At 25.3% G+C, this 17,192-nt stretch overlaps 6 protein-coding genes across 6 annotated transcripts; 2 read left to right on the top strand and 4 right to left on the bottom strand.

Annotated features, from left to right (window-relative positions):
• Positions 1-1,702: 1,702 nt before the first annotated feature.
• Positions 1,703-3,314, bottom strand: LOC122856531. Its single transcript, XM_044158206.1, has 5 exons — positions 3,204-3,314; positions 3,002-3,140; positions 2,445-2,935; positions 1,864-2,344; positions 1,703-1,791 (listed from the first exon to the last, which is right to left on the bottom strand). Exons 1-5 carry the CDS (start codon positions 3,312-3,314, stop codon positions 1,703-1,705), a joined length of 1,311 nt encoding a protein of 436 aa, XP_044014141.1.
• Positions 3,315-4,180: 866 nt separating this feature from the next.
• LOC122858087 (polynucleotide 5'-hydroxyl-kinase NOL9) lies at positions 4,181-7,291 on the bottom strand. Its single transcript, XM_044160767.1, has 2 exons — positions 5,441-7,291; positions 4,181-5,333 (listed from the first exon to the last, which is right to left on the bottom strand). The coding sequence occupies exons 1-2, from the start codon at positions 7,194-7,196 to the stop codon at positions 5,101-5,103; spliced, it is 1,989 nt and encodes a 662-aa protein (XP_044016702.1). The 5' UTR covers positions 7,197-7,291; the 3' UTR covers positions 4,181-5,100.
• A 447-nt stretch (positions 7,292-7,738) lies between these two features.
• Positions 7,739-9,388, top strand: LOC122858125 (adenylyltransferase and sulfurtransferase MOCS3). The gene is made up of 4 exons (XM_044160828.1): positions 7,739-8,255; positions 8,323-8,624; positions 8,693-9,157; positions 9,225-9,388. Exons 1-4 carry the CDS (start codon positions 7,864-7,866, stop codon positions 9,386-9,388), a joined length of 1,323 nt encoding a protein of 440 aa, XP_044016763.1. The 5' UTR covers positions 7,739-7,863.
• On the bottom strand, positions 9,361-11,111 carry LOC122858139 (probable galactose-1-phosphate uridylyltransferase). Its single transcript, XM_044160852.1, has 6 exons — positions 11,093-11,111; positions 10,935-11,023; positions 10,690-10,859; positions 10,418-10,623; positions 9,995-10,223; positions 9,361-9,922 (listed from the first exon to the last, which is right to left on the bottom strand). Exons 2-6 carry the CDS (start codon positions 10,969-10,971, stop codon positions 9,473-9,475), a joined length of 1,092 nt encoding a protein of 363 aa, XP_044016787.1. The 5' UTR covers positions 10,972-11,023; positions 11,093-11,111; the 3' UTR covers positions 9,361-9,472.
• Positions 11,112-14,780: 3,669 nt separating this feature from the next.
• LOC122858160 (proteasome subunit alpha type-6-like) lies at positions 14,781-16,355 on the top strand. The gene is made up of 5 exons (XM_044160880.1): positions 14,781-15,089; positions 15,280-15,374; positions 15,460-15,541; positions 15,630-16,059; positions 16,158-16,355. The coding sequence occupies exons 1-5, from the start codon at positions 15,014-15,016 to the stop codon at positions 16,213-16,215; spliced, it is 741 nt and encodes a 246-aa protein (XP_044016815.1). The 5' UTR covers positions 14,781-15,013; the 3' UTR covers positions 16,216-16,355.
• LOC122858193 (probable small nuclear ribonucleoprotein Sm D2) lies at positions 16,350-17,114 on the bottom strand. Its single transcript, XM_044160926.1, has 3 exons — positions 17,005-17,114; positions 16,621-16,876; positions 16,350-16,532 (listed from the first exon to the last, which is right to left on the bottom strand). Coding segments are annotated over exons 1-3 (363 nt in total). The 5' UTR covers positions 17,007-17,114; the 3' UTR covers positions 16,350-16,427.
• Between the last annotated feature and the right edge of the window lie 78 nt (positions 17,115-17,192).

Here is a 17,192-nt window from a genome sequence, read left to right as displayed (position 1 = left end):
ATTATCATTTTTTTTCTTTTTTTAACTTTCACCCTTGTTATTCTTTTTTTTCTTTTTGTCTCAGCCCAATGGCCCAGATATAAAATACACTTAATCATCAAATCTCAACGAAGCCAAAAAAAAAAAAATATATGAATAATATATATAATAAAATTATAACATGGGTTTTATTATTATCTGAGCGACTGTTGCTGGATCGAAGCATGGTAGAAAAAAAAAAAAAAAAAAAGAATAAATTTATGAATTTTTAACGAAGCAAAATGAGGTCACATACTGATTTTTTTTTTTACATATTGCGTGAAAATTTGTGTTGAACATGTAGCCTATTTATGGCAAAGAGAATAATTATTTATTACAAAGAAAAAAAAAAGAAATTGAAGGGTGTAACTTTTGTTGTATTTGAAATGAATATTTAAATGAGTAAGGGATGACTCGTGGCTGTTTGACCCGAGGGGTTAATCATTATACTAAATTATATATATGACATCATAACTGCAAAATATACATTGAAAAATAATCCTTTTTTATACGTAATTATTTTTAATTTTTCTATAAGTTTTTATGGTATTTGTCTAGCATTTAGAAATTTCGAAAATCAAGGCTTAAATGCGGTGAAGCTTTTAATTTATTACTATCGGGATAAGTGTTGTTTTTTTTGGACTTTAATATTGTTTTTAGTGTTGGTTGTTTAAAATTTTATATAGTATTTCAATAGAAAAAAGATTAAAAAATATATAGAATTTATTTTGGGACTTGAAGACATCTGACCGACTGTTGTATTTCGATCTGAAACTCGAGCCAATTTTGGAGTAATTACAAAGTTATCCGGATAAATATTTTCAACGGGGATATATACTATAGTTTAATTTAACGGAAAAATATATTGTCAATTAAACATTATTATATTATCGTTAAAAAATATAAAAGAATAATTATTATTGAATTTTTAATTGACAATAGTTTTTAAAATAATTTAAAAATAGATAATAATTATTTATAATTTTTTTCAGTGGAAAAAAAAATTAAAATACGTCAATTAGTAGGTGTTTTTATGTTCTTCAAAAATATATATATATATTTTTTTTTTTTTAAACATCACATTGACTGATATTTTAAAAATATCTAAATTTTTTTTTTTCCCAAAAGTGACACTTAAAAATTTATTTTAAATAAATTTATCCAAAATTTTATCATCAAGTTTTCGAATATAAAAAATTACTACAAATTCCAGAGAAGCTATTTATGATAAACATGCAACATTCCAAGTCAATCTTTCAACCCTTTTTCACCCTTATTCTTTGATCGACAAATCACTATAAAAAGTACAAATTAAAACACATCTAAATTGCAATCCTTGTTATGTAAAATTTTGTCTGCGTTACATTTCTTGTTGTTAAAAATTTTGTAATCGATCCAACTATCGACTCCAATCACTAGTTTTTATTTTCCTCTAATTATTGCAAAAAAAAAAATAATTAATTATTGTTAAATAATCTATCAAAAAAAAAAAAAAACAATCAATAATACTGTTTTTCTTTTTATAAATCATTTAATTTAATATCAAGTTTTATTATTATTATATTTAATTTATATTATTATATATAAACCTTTTTCTCTGATTGTTATATATATTGGTAAAATTTCCAATCAATCTCGTATATTATGTACAAGATTATTGGTCAGTTATCATCAATAGCGAATATTATCTAATGTTCGTTCTTGGATGTTCCTGTTTTTTCATATACTCAATATCCAAATATTCATATTCAGTTTGATCATGGTCAAGTGTAACTATTATATTTAATTCTATTTTACGATTTCTTGATATTTCTGCTGCTTTTTCAATAAATTTATGAGTTATACCTGTGTTTCGAACGCAATAACAAATCATGCCTGGTGAATTTTCAAGAACTTTAATGGCTAATTCATCAGTAATTTTATTGTTGAATGGTAACTTTAAATGTGTTAAATTTTTGAGCAATTTAATTGAGGAGTCAATGGCATCATTAAAGCCGTCAAATTCAAGATATTTTAAATTATTTATCTTTGTACATGTAACGATACTAGTGTCGGTTAACGAATCACATGATACAACTAGTGTATGTAATCGTTTCATAGTATTAGCAATAGTAAATATACAATCATCGGAAATGTTCCAACCACGAATATCTAATTCCTCGATTCTGTTAAGAAGCGCTCGAACATCAATATTACTTTTAACGTAACAAGCGTGATCACTATTGGTTTTTATTGTTTTAGAATTTTCCAAACAGTCGCACATACTTTTGGGACATTGTATACCAGCCATTCCCAATTTTCTTAAGGCCTTCAGTTGAGAAATCACCTACAAAAAAAATAATTCAGGTAAAAAACTTATGTAAAAAATAAAAAAAAAATTATATCTTTTTGCAATAGATAATATATATAAAGTTTAAGTTACATACACTAGTCATTTCTTCTGGAAAATGAGCCATTTGTAGAAGGAGTGCAGGCCAATTTGAAATATTGAGATCAGTCAATGTATCAGCAACGTTTAATAATGAATTAATTAAAGTTGTAGGTACTGCTGGATTTGCTTTACGAAAACAACGATGAAGTATAATTTTCAATACTTTTAGCTTAGAAAGATGTGAAAATGCATTATCTAATATTGCATCATCAATATTTCCGATTCTTATTCGAAGTTTTACGAGATTTTGACAATATTCACTAATAACTGGCAGTATGTTACAATGAGCATAGACTGACAAGTCTAATTCTGTTAAATAACGACCACATTTATAAAGCAGTGATTTCAAAAAAGTGAATTGTCCATCAATCGTTGGATATTTTCTCTTTAAAAAATGTGGATACTCGTCATATTGCCAATGAGTTAGTTCAAGTTTTTTGACATTGAACCAAGAATATTCAAGAACTCTCTTCCATTTTTTGCATACTAAAAAAAAAAAAATTAATCGTCATTACTAAATAATAGATTTTTAAATAAAATAATTTATCATACCCAATGCAATTTTTGGTCTTTCACATGCTGGCACATACATGAATATTTCACCAAGGCAATCATCATTAACACGTTCAATTATCATCATAACTTTGGCGTGTAAATCATCAATATCATCATCGTCATGGTGAGAGTATATCTATAAAAAAAATAATTAAATATTAATATTTAATTTATTAACTACTGTAGTTTTTGAACTAACCTTATTATTTTTTTTGCTTAAGGAACTTGTTATAATTTGACTTGGAACGTTATATTTTTTAATCAAGCTTTTTTTCGACCCTGATTTTCGTAATCGTTTGAGCTTATTCATAGTTGATAAAATTAAAATTTGGTATCCACTATATAACCAAGTTTTAGTTTAATATTTTTTTATCTTTAGCAGTGTCTATAGAAATCTCATGCAAGTTATTGCAGCAAGATCTTATTGTTCCATTGGCTGTGATAGTTGGTGATAGCAGAGAGAATACTTCTCTCTGGTGCCAGTCTTGCACAGCCTTGCAAGGCTTTTTAAGGCTCATTTCCACCAAAATTCTAATAATTATCTAGTGATGATAAATGATAATTGATAATTGATAGATCTTGATTCTTGCTGCAACGAAAAATTTTTTTTCGTGACAAACTTCGATTTTACATTTCTCGTTGTTGAAAAATTTGTAATCAATCCAACTATCGACTCCAATTACTAGTTTTTATTTCCCTCTAATTATTACAAAAAAAAATAATTAATTATTGTTAAATAATTATCAAAAAAAAAAACCAACAAATGATACTGTTTTTCTTTTTAAATCATTTAATTTAATATCAATTTTTTGCAAAAGTTTAACGACCTCAGTATTAATTATTTATATTTATTTTAATTTTTTTCAAATTCTTTTTATATAAATATATATATTTGTCATCGACAAGACTGGGGTAAACACCTGTCGTTCGACAATTAGCCTCATATTTTATATGTAGTAATTCAAAAGTGTGACCTTTTTTTTTCTTTTTTTTCATTTCACTTAATTCAAGCTCGACAACTTTTCTATATATATTTGGACCCCCTTGAAAAATGTAAAAAAAAAATATATATTCACATTAAAATAACATATACACACACGCAATATTACCTTCCCCCTTTTTGATATTCGCATCGATGTATAGACCGGTTTAGATTGCGAGAACTTTATGAATGAATTTTTTTTTTTTTTTTTTTGAGTCAAGTGTCAGCGTGGGGTATATTTTATATATTATCTTTCTCTTTTTATAAATGTTGTCCCCTTTTTCATCATGCCGTTAACTCGATTAACACTTTTTTTTTATTATTTTTTTTTTCACCCTCAACACGTACTCATTCATCGATTCAATGTTTTTATTTATTTTTTTTTATTTTTACACCATTATTTTCTTGTTGCCATTCACACAACAATATTGTTTACCTTTTATCAATGGTTTTTTTTAATTTTCAAATTATTATTTGCTACTGTTAATTGTCCGTGGAAAAAAATTATTTTATTTCAATGATTTTTTAAATGGGATTAAATTTGTTTGATAGAATATTTATTAGATTTTTGTGTGACAGGTCTTTTGAATAATTAATTGTGGAGAAATTATTTTTATAAATTTCTATAATTTTATTAAGGGATTATTGATTTTTTCTAGAGTCAAATTTTGAAAATAAAATAATGAAATTAACAGAATAAATATTTTTTGTCTCTTTGAATTATTTTTTAAATAAAAAAAATAAATTTTTAATGTTAACTTTTAGATTTAATGTCTTTGCCTTGTAATGATTTGTTAAATTAATTTAAATCTAAAATCAAATGTCCATCTGGAATCAGAGAAGATTGTCAACCACACTTCACCCTTTCATTTGCATAATAATCAAATTTAATTATCACACATTAACAGAAGCTACTAATTCCAAATTACATCATCAAAAACTTGTCTATGAAAACCAAGTATTAAAAAAAAATAAACAAAAATAAAACTATTAAATAAATAAATACCACTTGCAGTATTTAAAATAAAACAATATTTTTATTTTCAAGTCAACTATTGTTCCAAGTGTTAATTACACTTGACATTGTTATTATTTATAAAAAAATAAATTTAATTTAAGCATCATTTCGATTTTGTCTCATGCGAAAGTATCCTCTTCTTGGATCTCGACTAGTTGGTAAATCACATTCACCACCAGCATATGGTAAGCCAGGTTTATTAAATTGCAATAAACCAGAAGGTACTGGCATAGATCCAATTAAACAATTGACATGAGTCAATCTTGACATTGCAAGTGGAGTATTAATATATATTTTTTTATTTTCCATATCTACACCTCTTACGATACCTGAAAATAAAATAACAAAACAATATTATTATCAACTGAATTATTACATGTGTAATCCACAAAATATGATGATATTTTTTTCTATCATAATCATAAATGATACATACCAAAACCATAGCAAGTTGGTGCAACAGCTCTTAGCAACACCTTTGGATAATCATCACAATTATCTTGAGCTTCAATTGAGACATTATCTTGATCAAAATCACAACCACAAAGACCAACAATATTACCATTCATAACAGAAAGTATTTGTGGTATCAATGGTCTATCTAATGATACATGTACTGATGAAAATGGTATTTCATATGGTACAATTTCATTGATATTTTTATCAATATTTTTATTATTATTTGATAAAATAATTCCACTTAAATATGACAACATACTTATTTCACGTTGTTGATGTGGTTCAATATTCCAACCTTCACTAAGACCACGATGATTTTCAGCTTCAGTATCTAATACATGAAATTGATGTTCACTATATTTAAGATCAAAATTTTTAACATCACACCATGAAAATGTTTGACAATTAACAGTTGATGCTGTTAAATTATAATCAAAATTATTTTTTGATTTTTTAGATATTATTTGTAATACATCTGATGGTTTTATTGAACGTATTGTATATGATATAATATCACTACCAATGCCTTTACAAAAACCCATTGTATTAACAACAACTGGATATTTATTTAACACTGATGAATCATCAAGATACTTAACAAGTTTTTCAATTCCATTAATATAATTTGTTATACAACGTGTTACATCAGCACTACCAACATAAATTTGATGATATGGTGTTTGTAAATGTGTAAAATTTGATCCAAATAGAGGTTTTTTAATGATGCTTAATGATATACAACCTGCTGGAGTAAATTCAGATTGACCACAATCTAAATCCATGTAAACAACTGCTTCTGTTGTTTCAAGTAATTTATTAACAAGACATCTTGCTGTTGTTGATTTACCAACATTTTTACCACCAGTTATTATTATTTTAATTAATTCATTATTTTTACAACGATTATATATTCTATCAATAAATTCATTTGTTTTATCAATGTTTATTGATAGCTTACGACAATTTTCAGCATAAAAATTTGTTTGTAAAAAAATTTCAGCTCTTTTTTTATCAAACCATGTGTAATTTGTTGGATCTTCTATTTTTGGAAATAGTCTATGTGTACAATGTTTACTCAAAAATTTTGTTAATATATTTTCAAATGTTTGAATTGATAAAACTGACCAATCATCTGTTAAATTATTGACATGTTTTTGTAATGTATTTGCAACATGTTGATCAATGTTGTCCTCAGCTAGTGCATTCCATACTTCTGATATTGAATTTTTTGATGATGATGATGTTGTTGTTTCAATTGTAACTAAACTTGATCCACGTGTTGAATAAACTTTAACTGGTTTAATTGTGTTTGTTTTATCAAGTTTTGAACCGTATATTTTAACTGCTCCATAAAGTACTTTAATTTTTAATTTACCATGAAATGAAAATTTTGTATTTGGTTCAATAATACAAATAACTTTATTGTCTAATGTATAGAAATGAGGAAAATTAACCTCATCAACATTGTCATCATCTTGGATATTTTCTACAGTTGTTTCGAATTCATTTGTTGTTGTATCAACAACATTGTCATTGTCATCTTCATTAAATGTACTGTCAAGAATCACAGATTCATCAGGTTCATTATGACTTACATTTAATTGTTTATTTAATTTTCTTTTTTTATTTAACTTTTTTTTTGGAGTTATTGCTGAATTTGTTTTTTTAATTCTCACAAACTCACCAGCTTCAAATTTTTCATCTGATTTCTTTACTTTATTTTTAATCTTCATGTTTAATTCAAATTTATAATATTTATATTATTATTTATTGTTGTTTTTTATGAGTTTATTTAACAATTTTTAGTAACCAAACATACGTAAATAAACACGTGTTGTTGTGTAATGAAATTACAAATGGCTGACTTTTAAGCGCGATTATTTGAATAAACTTCAAAAATGTTACATAAAATTTACATGGGTAAAACAATATTTAAATTAATTAAATAATTGAAAAAATACCTGAATAATAATTATAACAATATGACAAAAAAATATATTTAAAAAATGAATTACAATCATTTTATTTTTAATTAAATATAAAATAATCAAATCCGGTTTTTATTATTTTATTTTGCAACAAGATTTGTTTGTTTTTTTTTTATTATTTTTTCTTTAATTTGAAAAATATTTAATAATTATTGAGTAATTAATAATTATTAATAATAATTGATAAAAAATAATAATAATAATAAAATCAAAGATGGTTGACTTGACAACATGTAAACTTAAAATTGCGACAACTTTAATGAAAACCAGCTTTATTTTCTGGACCATATGATTTTTGTTTTTGTTTATTTTTTTATTTCTTTTACAAAAAACTTATTGTTATTGTAAATTTGTCCTAGTTGATAGTTAAGTAAACAACTAAACTAGAATTTATAAATAAAAAATATAAAATATGGATGAAAAACAATTAATAAATGAAATTTGTCAATTAAAAAAATTGCTAAAAGAAAAAGAGGATCAACTTGCTAAAATTCAATATGATAAACAGCCAATGCAAAAAAATGAATTAAATAATGAAGAAATTGCAAGATACAGTAGACAAATATTAATGCCAGAAATTGGAGTAAAAGGTCAAGTGAAACTTAAAAAATCATCTGTATTAATTGTTGGAGCTGGTGGTTTAGGATGTCCATCAAGTTTATATCTTGCTGGAGCTGGAGTTGGACATATTGGAATTGTTGATTATGATGAAATTGAAATAACAAATCTCCATAGGCAATTGTTGTTTACAATAAGTGATATTAAAACTTCAAAAGTTGATGCTGCCGCTCATCATTTAACAAGGTAAATTGTATATGCAAATCGAAATTTTATAATAAATAAATAATAATAATTTAAATTATTATTTCAGACGTAATGCAAATGTCCAAGTAACACCATATAAAATTCAATTAGACAGTAGCAATGTACTGGATATTATTAAAAATTATGATGTTGTTTTGGATGCAACAGACAATGTTCCAACAAGATATTTGTTAAATGATGCTTGTGTTTTTTCTGGCAAGCCTTTGGTATCAGCATCAGCACTAAAAATGGAAGGACAATTGACTGTTTATAATTATGATGATGGACCATGTTACAGATGTATTTATCCAAAACCACCACCACCAGAAACTGTGACAAATTGTGGTGATGGTGGAGTACTTGGTGCAGGTAAAAAAAAATCAATAATAATTTAAATTAACAAATTATTAATTATCATTTTTATTTTACAATTATAGTTGTTGGAACAATTGGTGTACTACAAGCTCTTGAAGCTTTAAAAATAATTTTAAATATGCCAGGTGTTTTATCACAAAGACTCTTAGTTTTTGATGGTTCTGAATCAATATTCAGAAATATACGTTTACGTTCTAAAAATAATAATTGCCAAGTGTGTAGTTCAAGTCCCAGCATAACAGAATTACAAGATTATGAAGAATTTTGTGGCAGTAAAGCAAATGATAAAGATCCAAATTTAAAACTTGTTGATGATAATGATAGAATAACAGTTGAAGATTATAATAAAATAATTAATTCATCAATTAAACATGTACTTATTGATGTTAGATCAATTGAAGAATTTGATATTTGTCATCTTAATGATGCTATTAATATTCCCTACACAAATATGAAACAAAAATCAACTGAAAAAACAGCACATGATTTGATACAAAAAATATTGGAGCTTGATGAAAAACAAAATGGTAAGAAATAATTTTTTATTCAAGTAATAAAGCAATGATTTATCAACTTTGTATATTTTAATTTCAGTATATTTAATATGTCGACGAGGAAATGATTCACAAAGAGCAACAAAACTTTTACGAGATTCATTAAAAAATACAACAAATATTGATTTGAAAAGAATCAAAGATATAGCTGGTGGTATTAATGCTTGGAGTCGTGTCATTGATCCATCATTTCCAATTTATTAAATAGATTTCCAGTACATAAATAAAAAAAACATTAAAAATTTCTTTTTTGTTAAATTCTTTTATAATGCTTAATTATATTTTTTTTCAATTGTTCAAATCATATTGACTAGTTTCAGGATGTCGATAATGAACATCAGATAAACTACGTAATTTATCAGCAGCTTGTTCTGGTGTTAAATCACGTTGTGCTTGTGCCAATAGTTCATAGCCAACCATGTGTTTTTTAATTGTTGATGAACGTAATAATGGTGGTAAATACATTCCATGAAATGTCCAGTGTTTATTATCTTTATTATTAAATTCACCAGTTGGTGCACCATGCCAACCCATTGAATATGGAAATGAACAAAGAAATAAATTATCATATCTTGTACATAATCTTTTAATTATTGATGCCAATGTAACTTGTTGATCAACACTTAAATCTTGCATTCTTGTTACTTGTTTTTTTGGTAATACAAGAGTTTCATATGGCCAAACTGCCCAATATGGAACAACAACAAGCCAATCGGAATTTTCAATAACAATACGTTCCTAAAAATAAATAATTAAATGTTATTTATATCAACCACATAATTATTGCATTGTATAACTCGAAATACTTGCTTTTTTTTGTAATTCTTTATCAACATAATCCATCAAAAGTGGACGTTTATTACGTAAATAATAATCACGTAGATGTTGATCTTTTCTTTGTGCTTCAAATGGTAAAAATGAGCTTGACCAAATTTGACAATGTGGATGAGCATTACTACAACCCATTAATGCACCTCTATTTTCAAATATTTGGATCCAATTCCATTTTTTTCCAAGCTCATTCATTTCATTGATCCATCTAAAATTTTAAATTATAAAAATATCAATAATGAAGATAACCCTGGTGGAAATATTTCTCCGGCATTACTCTGACTTTCTCCGGCATGAGATCAATGAAAGAGACAAAAATCCAGCATTGATCTCATCTCAAATATTTCCACCAGGGGAAGATGAAGACGAGATTAAATAATTTTAAAAAAAATAAAATCATACTGTTTAATAACTTCATGAATTTCATCAACTTTCATCAATGCAATTGTAACATTTGATTTTGGATGAAAACACATGACCTTGCATGTACCTCTTGCTGAATCAATTTGAAATAATTCATCATCTGATTTTGGTGGACTTGGAGACTCTTCCAATAATGCAGGAAAGTCATTGACAAATGAATAGGTCTTGTCATATTTTTCAGTAATCTGTATTATTAAATTAATTAATTTATAATATTAATTAATATTAAATTAATATAATTTTTATTTTACTTTTCCATTGGCTCTAATATTTCCAGGACACAGTGGATTATTTGGATCATATTCTGGTGATTCTTCATCATTTGATGGCTCAATTTGACCACCCCATGGTCTTTTCATTCTGTGTGGACATACCAATACCCATTCTCCCTTCAAAGGATTGTATCTTATATGTTGGTGATCTTTTAATTTAATTTATATTTCATAAATAAACATTAGTAAATTGTTGTATTTATTTTATCATCAAATCAACTTACCAACTGGATTAAATACAGCTTCTTGGCTAGTTGTCATTGTAACAATTATTGAAGAAATCAAGTTACAGAGGACAAACGAATGTCAATTTCTAAAACGAAATAGATATCTTTAGAAAATGATTATTATGAGTTTATTTTGTTGACTTTTGATTACGTACAAGGTCACAGCTCAATTACAATTATTATGATTATTATTAATATTCTATTGTATTCTATCAACCATGCAAATTGCAAATACCAATCAAATAAATTTCTTTCTTTCCATTGGTAGGTGAATAGATAGCATTGGCGAATTTTCAAATCATCATAGTGAAATCAAATAATTTTTTTTTTTTTTTAGTCTAAATTTATTATCAATATATATGTTGATGTTCATTTCATTTTTTAAAGTTATTTAAGTCATTAATTGTTTACTTATTCAATAAACAGACAGCAAAAAAGAGGAGAATAAAAATTGACTGGATGCATGTTAATATTCGCACATTAGATTTGTTTCATTTCTTTATTTTTTTCATATAATTAGTAATTATTAATTACAATTGAAACCCCTTTGAAATATTTTCAAATAAATTGATTATTAATATTTTTAATATTGTTATTATTATTATTTTCATTATGACAATTATTATCGTTATTAAATTTGTATATGACTAAAATCGTCATAGAAACAAGTCCAGAGTTTGTCCTAAGGCCAAATCATTTAATCATTCTTCAATCTTTATTAATATTATACACTTTTTATTTTAAATGATATCATTTTTTTTTTTTTTTTTTTAACAAAATACACAATTTTACAATTCACATTTTTACAAATTGACGATTACTTTTCAGCCTCTTGCTTTGTTTCTTTAATTTTTTAATATCGCTCTCTTTTTTTATTCATTCTAATTTTATTGTTTATCTTAATATTTTCTTTACCATTTTTTTTTTTTTTTTATTGTTTTTCTAAACTGTGCTCTTTTACAAGATCACATCTCAATTATAATTATATGTAGTTATTATTATTATCATTATTATTATTAATATTCTATCAACAATGCAAAAACCAATCAAATAAGTTGAAGCGGGTTCTAGCATTTGTCTACGTTCTATTCATACAGCTGTCGTTACAGTTTAGTTCAATTCAGTTCAGTTGTGTTCAGACTTCAGACCAGTTCAGGCTTCAGTTGGATAGCAAAATACGATCGACTTCATCCCCGAACAGCTGGCATTTAAATTTTAAACCATTATTTACACAATAACTTTATCATATGATAGACATTCGAATGTATAAACGAGTTGTAAAGTTGAATACTATTTTATTCGCGTGCATCGAAATTAAGGTAATCCAAAGTGCAATCAAATTATCAAGTTGTTTTTATTAATTTCTTCAAATTCTTGTTGCTAATACTACTTCGTGAACAAAGTACAGGCTTCACACACACACACACACACACACACGTTTATTCAAAGCACGTGGACACGAGAAAATTTGCAAGTTGACAACTCTTAAATTTTTTTCGTCTTTTAAATTGTTCATCATTGCTGAAAATCCACGATAAGTTGACCGAAAATAAAATATAAAGACTAACCCAGACAAGATGAATATGGAAATTGATTTAAGTCCTGCCGAATGGCTTGAAAAATTCATTATAATTTCAAAAGAAGAAGTAAGTTTTAAATTATATATTACGTATATTTTTGTAGCTACTTTTATTGTTTATTGTTAATTAAATTAAATAATAAATTATTTTTTTTCTCATATATAGCTTGAGTTATCAAAAAAATTCTTAAATGATCATGATGGTAGTGATAATGATGATTATAATGACGAAGATGACGGTAGTAATTATTATGATTCTGATGATGAAAACAACAAAATACTAGAAGCACAGTATGATTTGCGTATGATTAACATGGGACCTCTATTTGCTAGTCAACCACGACTTAAAAAAAGTAAGAATATTACAACACAATAATTTTTAATGATAAAAAAAAAAATTTGTATTACTCTAAATATACTAATAAAAATATTTAATTAATTTTTCAGTTTGTAAAAATTGGGATAACAATTTTCTTCCTTCATGCTATACAGCATATAAATTTAGAAGGAATAAAAATGATTCAATTAATGAATTACATGAAAAAGCAAATGATCTAGAATACCTAATTGATCTCTGTGGAATTAATTTAACGTGTCTAAATTTAAGAGATTATCCTACTTCTCAAATAATGCCAATAATCAATGCTAATTGTCCAAATCTTGAGGAACTTTATTTAGGATTCAAAGAAATAATGAGTCAAGATTTTGAAAATTGTTTTTCTAATATGTCTCAACTTAAAGATCTAACGATTAAATGGCACTGTGAAAACTCAACTCTACCAATGACTTTAGCCAAGTCAATAGAACAAGTTGGTGGAACATTGAAAATTTTATATCTTTCATGTTTATTAGAAGGAAATGATATTTTCTCACCAGATTCATTGGCTTCAGTAAGTTTAAATTTTCAATAAATATTATTTACATATTATATTACAATAAAAAAAAATGATATTTAATTTTTAATAAATTATTCATTTATTTTTCAGGTATTTCCTCGACTAGTTGCTTTGAATTGTTTAGATATATGTGGTTTTGGACTGAGTCAACTATTAATCCAATCGATAGGTGAAATGAAAAATTTGGATCATCTATTCCTAATGTCTAGTTGGCCAAAAAATCATCCAATGTTCGATGAAAGAATCAGTATGTATCCAATTGCGAATTTAAAAAATCTCGAGAAGTTATATATTGATTGTGATTATGGTGTTAGAGATGATTTTTTGATTAATCTTTGTAATAATGCTATAAAATTAACGAATTTATGTATACCTGGAAAAAGTATAACTGATATTGGTATGAGTGCAATTGATAATTTAGAACAATTAGAAGATTTTAATATTGGTTTGAGTTATGATGGTCCACGATCAAAGAAAAACAAATTTATCACTGATGAATCAATTCAATGTTTATTTAATCAAAAATTGACTACCCTGAACATATCAAATTGCATTAATATCACTGATGAAGGGGTCCTTAAACTTGTTGAAAATTTACCAAATTTAATATATTTATATATTACAAATACAAAGGTAACTCAAGGAGCTGTCGAAAAAATACGTAAACGCACAAAACATCGTAAAGAACCACTAAGGGTATATTAAAGTATTGTTGGTTTTTAATGTTTTTTTTAATTTAAAAATCAAAAGACTATTTGATGATATTTATATTGTATATTTTTTTGTAATTTTGAAAAAGCTATTATTTACAAATACTCAAAATTAATTAGAATGCCTTATTTTGATTATAATTAAAATTGTTATAATGTCTTTTTAAAAATTTATAAATCTCTAGTCTTATTTTGAAAACGTAAAGTGTGATTAATTTTTTAATACACACTCGTGATTATATATATTGTTAAATGCATGAATAATAAATAATAAATTATTCAAATCATGTTATATAAATCATTATATTATTAGTAGTTGTAATTTTTTTTTTTTTTTTGTTTATATTTTTACTAGTATATACATACATACCTAATGGAACATTTTTAAATATTAAAATATTGATATGACTATGTCTACATTTTTTTTTTTAACGTCAGGACGGATTGCTGTTGTCGTTGCCAAATAAATTACAATGCACCGATTGGCATACCTATGTACACTCTATAAATTGTATAAATTGTATAAATTGACTTAAATAAATAAAATATTTTTTTCATTTATTATTAATATTATTATTATATAAAAAATAAAACAAAAAAATTTTAAAATAAACCTAGATTATTCAATTATCAATTGTTTTAAAATATCAAATAATATTTGACATGATTTTTCAAAATAGAAATTAATTTAAAAATTGATTTAAAAAAATTCTGGCAATGGCTGATATTTACAAGCTTTCTATTGGCTATTTCTGTTAGATATTTATTAATGTCGTTTTGTTGTAAATTTTTTTTATATAAAAAAAGTGTATGTGTGTGTGTGAGCGCCATTATTCCGGTGTTGATGCTTGTATAAAAATTTCGATTTGTATTCGTTGATGACTTGCAACCATGGCTCGAGGAAGTAGTGCAGGTTTTGACAGGCATATTACAATTTTTTCTCCTGAAGGAAGATTATATCAAGTTGGTAAGTAATTAATAACATCAAATAAATCATTAATTAATGTATAATTTATTAATTTACTTGAAATGTATTTTTCAAGTTTTTCATTGTTGTCAAATGACATCGTGATATGCACATTTGAATGTTTGATAGATTGAATTGCTTTTATTATTTTTAATTAAATTTAATTAATTATTTGTATTTAATTTAACAGAATATGCATTCAAGGCAATTAACCAAGGTGGTCTTACATCAGTTGCTGTTAAAGGAGTCGACACAGCAGTTTTTGCAACACAAAAAAAAGTTCCTGTAAGTATAACCTCAAAAATATAAATAATTAATTAATCAAAAGCATATATTTATTTATCTAATAATTATTTTGTTATTTAAATAGGACAAGCTTCTTGATCCACAAAGTGTAACACATGTTTTTCAACTTACTGAAGATATTGGCTGTGTTATGACTGGAATGATTGGTAAAAAAAATTGATAATAAATTTTGATAATTACAATTGGGATAAATAAAAATATTAATAATTAAATATGTAATTTTTTAATTAATAGCTGATAGTAAGAGTCAAGTTCAAAGAGCTCGTTATGAAGCTGCAAATTTCAAGTATAAATTTGGCTATGAAATACCAGTTGATACACTTTGTCGTAGAGTTGCTGATATAAGTCAAGTTTATACACAAAATGCTGAAATGAGACCACTTGGTTGTTCAATGATTCTCATTGCTTATGATAAAGAAAAAGGACCATCAATTTATAAAGCAGATCCAGCTGGTTATTTTTGTGGTTATCGTGCTATTTCAGTTGGTGCAAGACAAACTGAGGGTAATTCTTATCTTGAAAAAAAACTCAAGAAAAAACAAAATTTCAATCATGATGAAACTGTTCAATTGGCTATAACTTGTTTGTCAACAATTCTCTCGGTTGATTTTAAACCATCTGAAATTGAGGTCGGAATTGTTTCCAAGGATAATCCTAAATTTCGGTCAGTATTTTATATATTTTACAAAAAAAAAATCATAATTATTTTGCTCCTTTAAATTTTTAATATTAATTTGTTTTTTTGTTTTGTTTAATTTTCAGTATTATGGGAGAACAAGAAATTGATAAGCATTTAACTGCAATTGCTGAAAAAGATTAAACTTAAAATTAATTTATACAACCAAATTTTGAAATGAAAATTATACTTTTTTCCTTCTTTTTCTATTTGTTTCAAAATAATTCTTATATATGGATAATTAAGGGTTGTATTTAAAATAAAAAATAAACATTTCTCACTTATATTATAAATTTTTATTCATTTTATTTTTAAATGTAGTAAAAAGTTGTTTTTTTTTTTCTTAGAAAAAAAGTTTATTTTCCTGATGCTGTTGCTAATGGATTTCGGAGTACAAGAATAACAGAATCACCACGTAAAAACATTTTTGAAATAAAGCGTTCTTTGTTGACAGGTGTTGCCTAAAACAAGAAAAAAATATAAATAAATATTGACACTGTGGAGAAAAAACTTGTCAAATAATATTAAATGATAGAAATATTTATTTACTTTTTTCTTTCCTTTTCCAGTTCGAGGTAATTCTGTCCACATTTCCTGGACATTTTCCAAAACCATATTACAATGTCTATCAAAAGCTTTGACTCTTCCCAATAATTTTTTATTGTTTCTACAATTAACCAATACTTGAGTATTATTTTTGACAGATTGTGTGAGTACTGATAATGGTCCAGTATTAAATTCTTCTTCTTCTCTTTTGGCTAACTCCTCTGGAGTCATTTCAGACTTTGGTTTTGCTAATGATGCCCTGGCATTATCAAAAACGTTTACAAATACATTAGTAAGGTTATGTTTTTATAACACAATTTATTATTGCAAATAATATACACAAATTAACAATTATATTAACATTAAAAAATTCGTAATTATACTTACATAATTGTACTTGAAGTTTTATCAAATTTCCTTTTATTTAAATTAAATTAATTTAACTATCAAAATAGAGAAAAAACTCTGATAAATTTTATACAGTGCGGTGTTATTATTGTTAAATTTTTACTCACAAATTAAGCCGGTTTTGCACGAAGAAAAATAAAAAAAAAAAAAATTATGATGTTACTACT

The sequence above is a fragment of the Aphidius gifuensis genome, linkage group LG5 (assembly GCF_014905175.1).
Source record: "Aphidius gifuensis isolate YNYX2018 linkage group LG5, ASM1490517v1, whole genome shotgun sequence".
Lineage (NCBI taxonomy): Eukaryota > Metazoa > Arthropoda > Insecta > Hymenoptera > Braconidae > Aphidius > Aphidius gifuensis.
The sequence above is the reverse complement of the archived record's forward strand: the minus strand, read 5'-3'. Positions and strand labels throughout refer to the sequence as shown.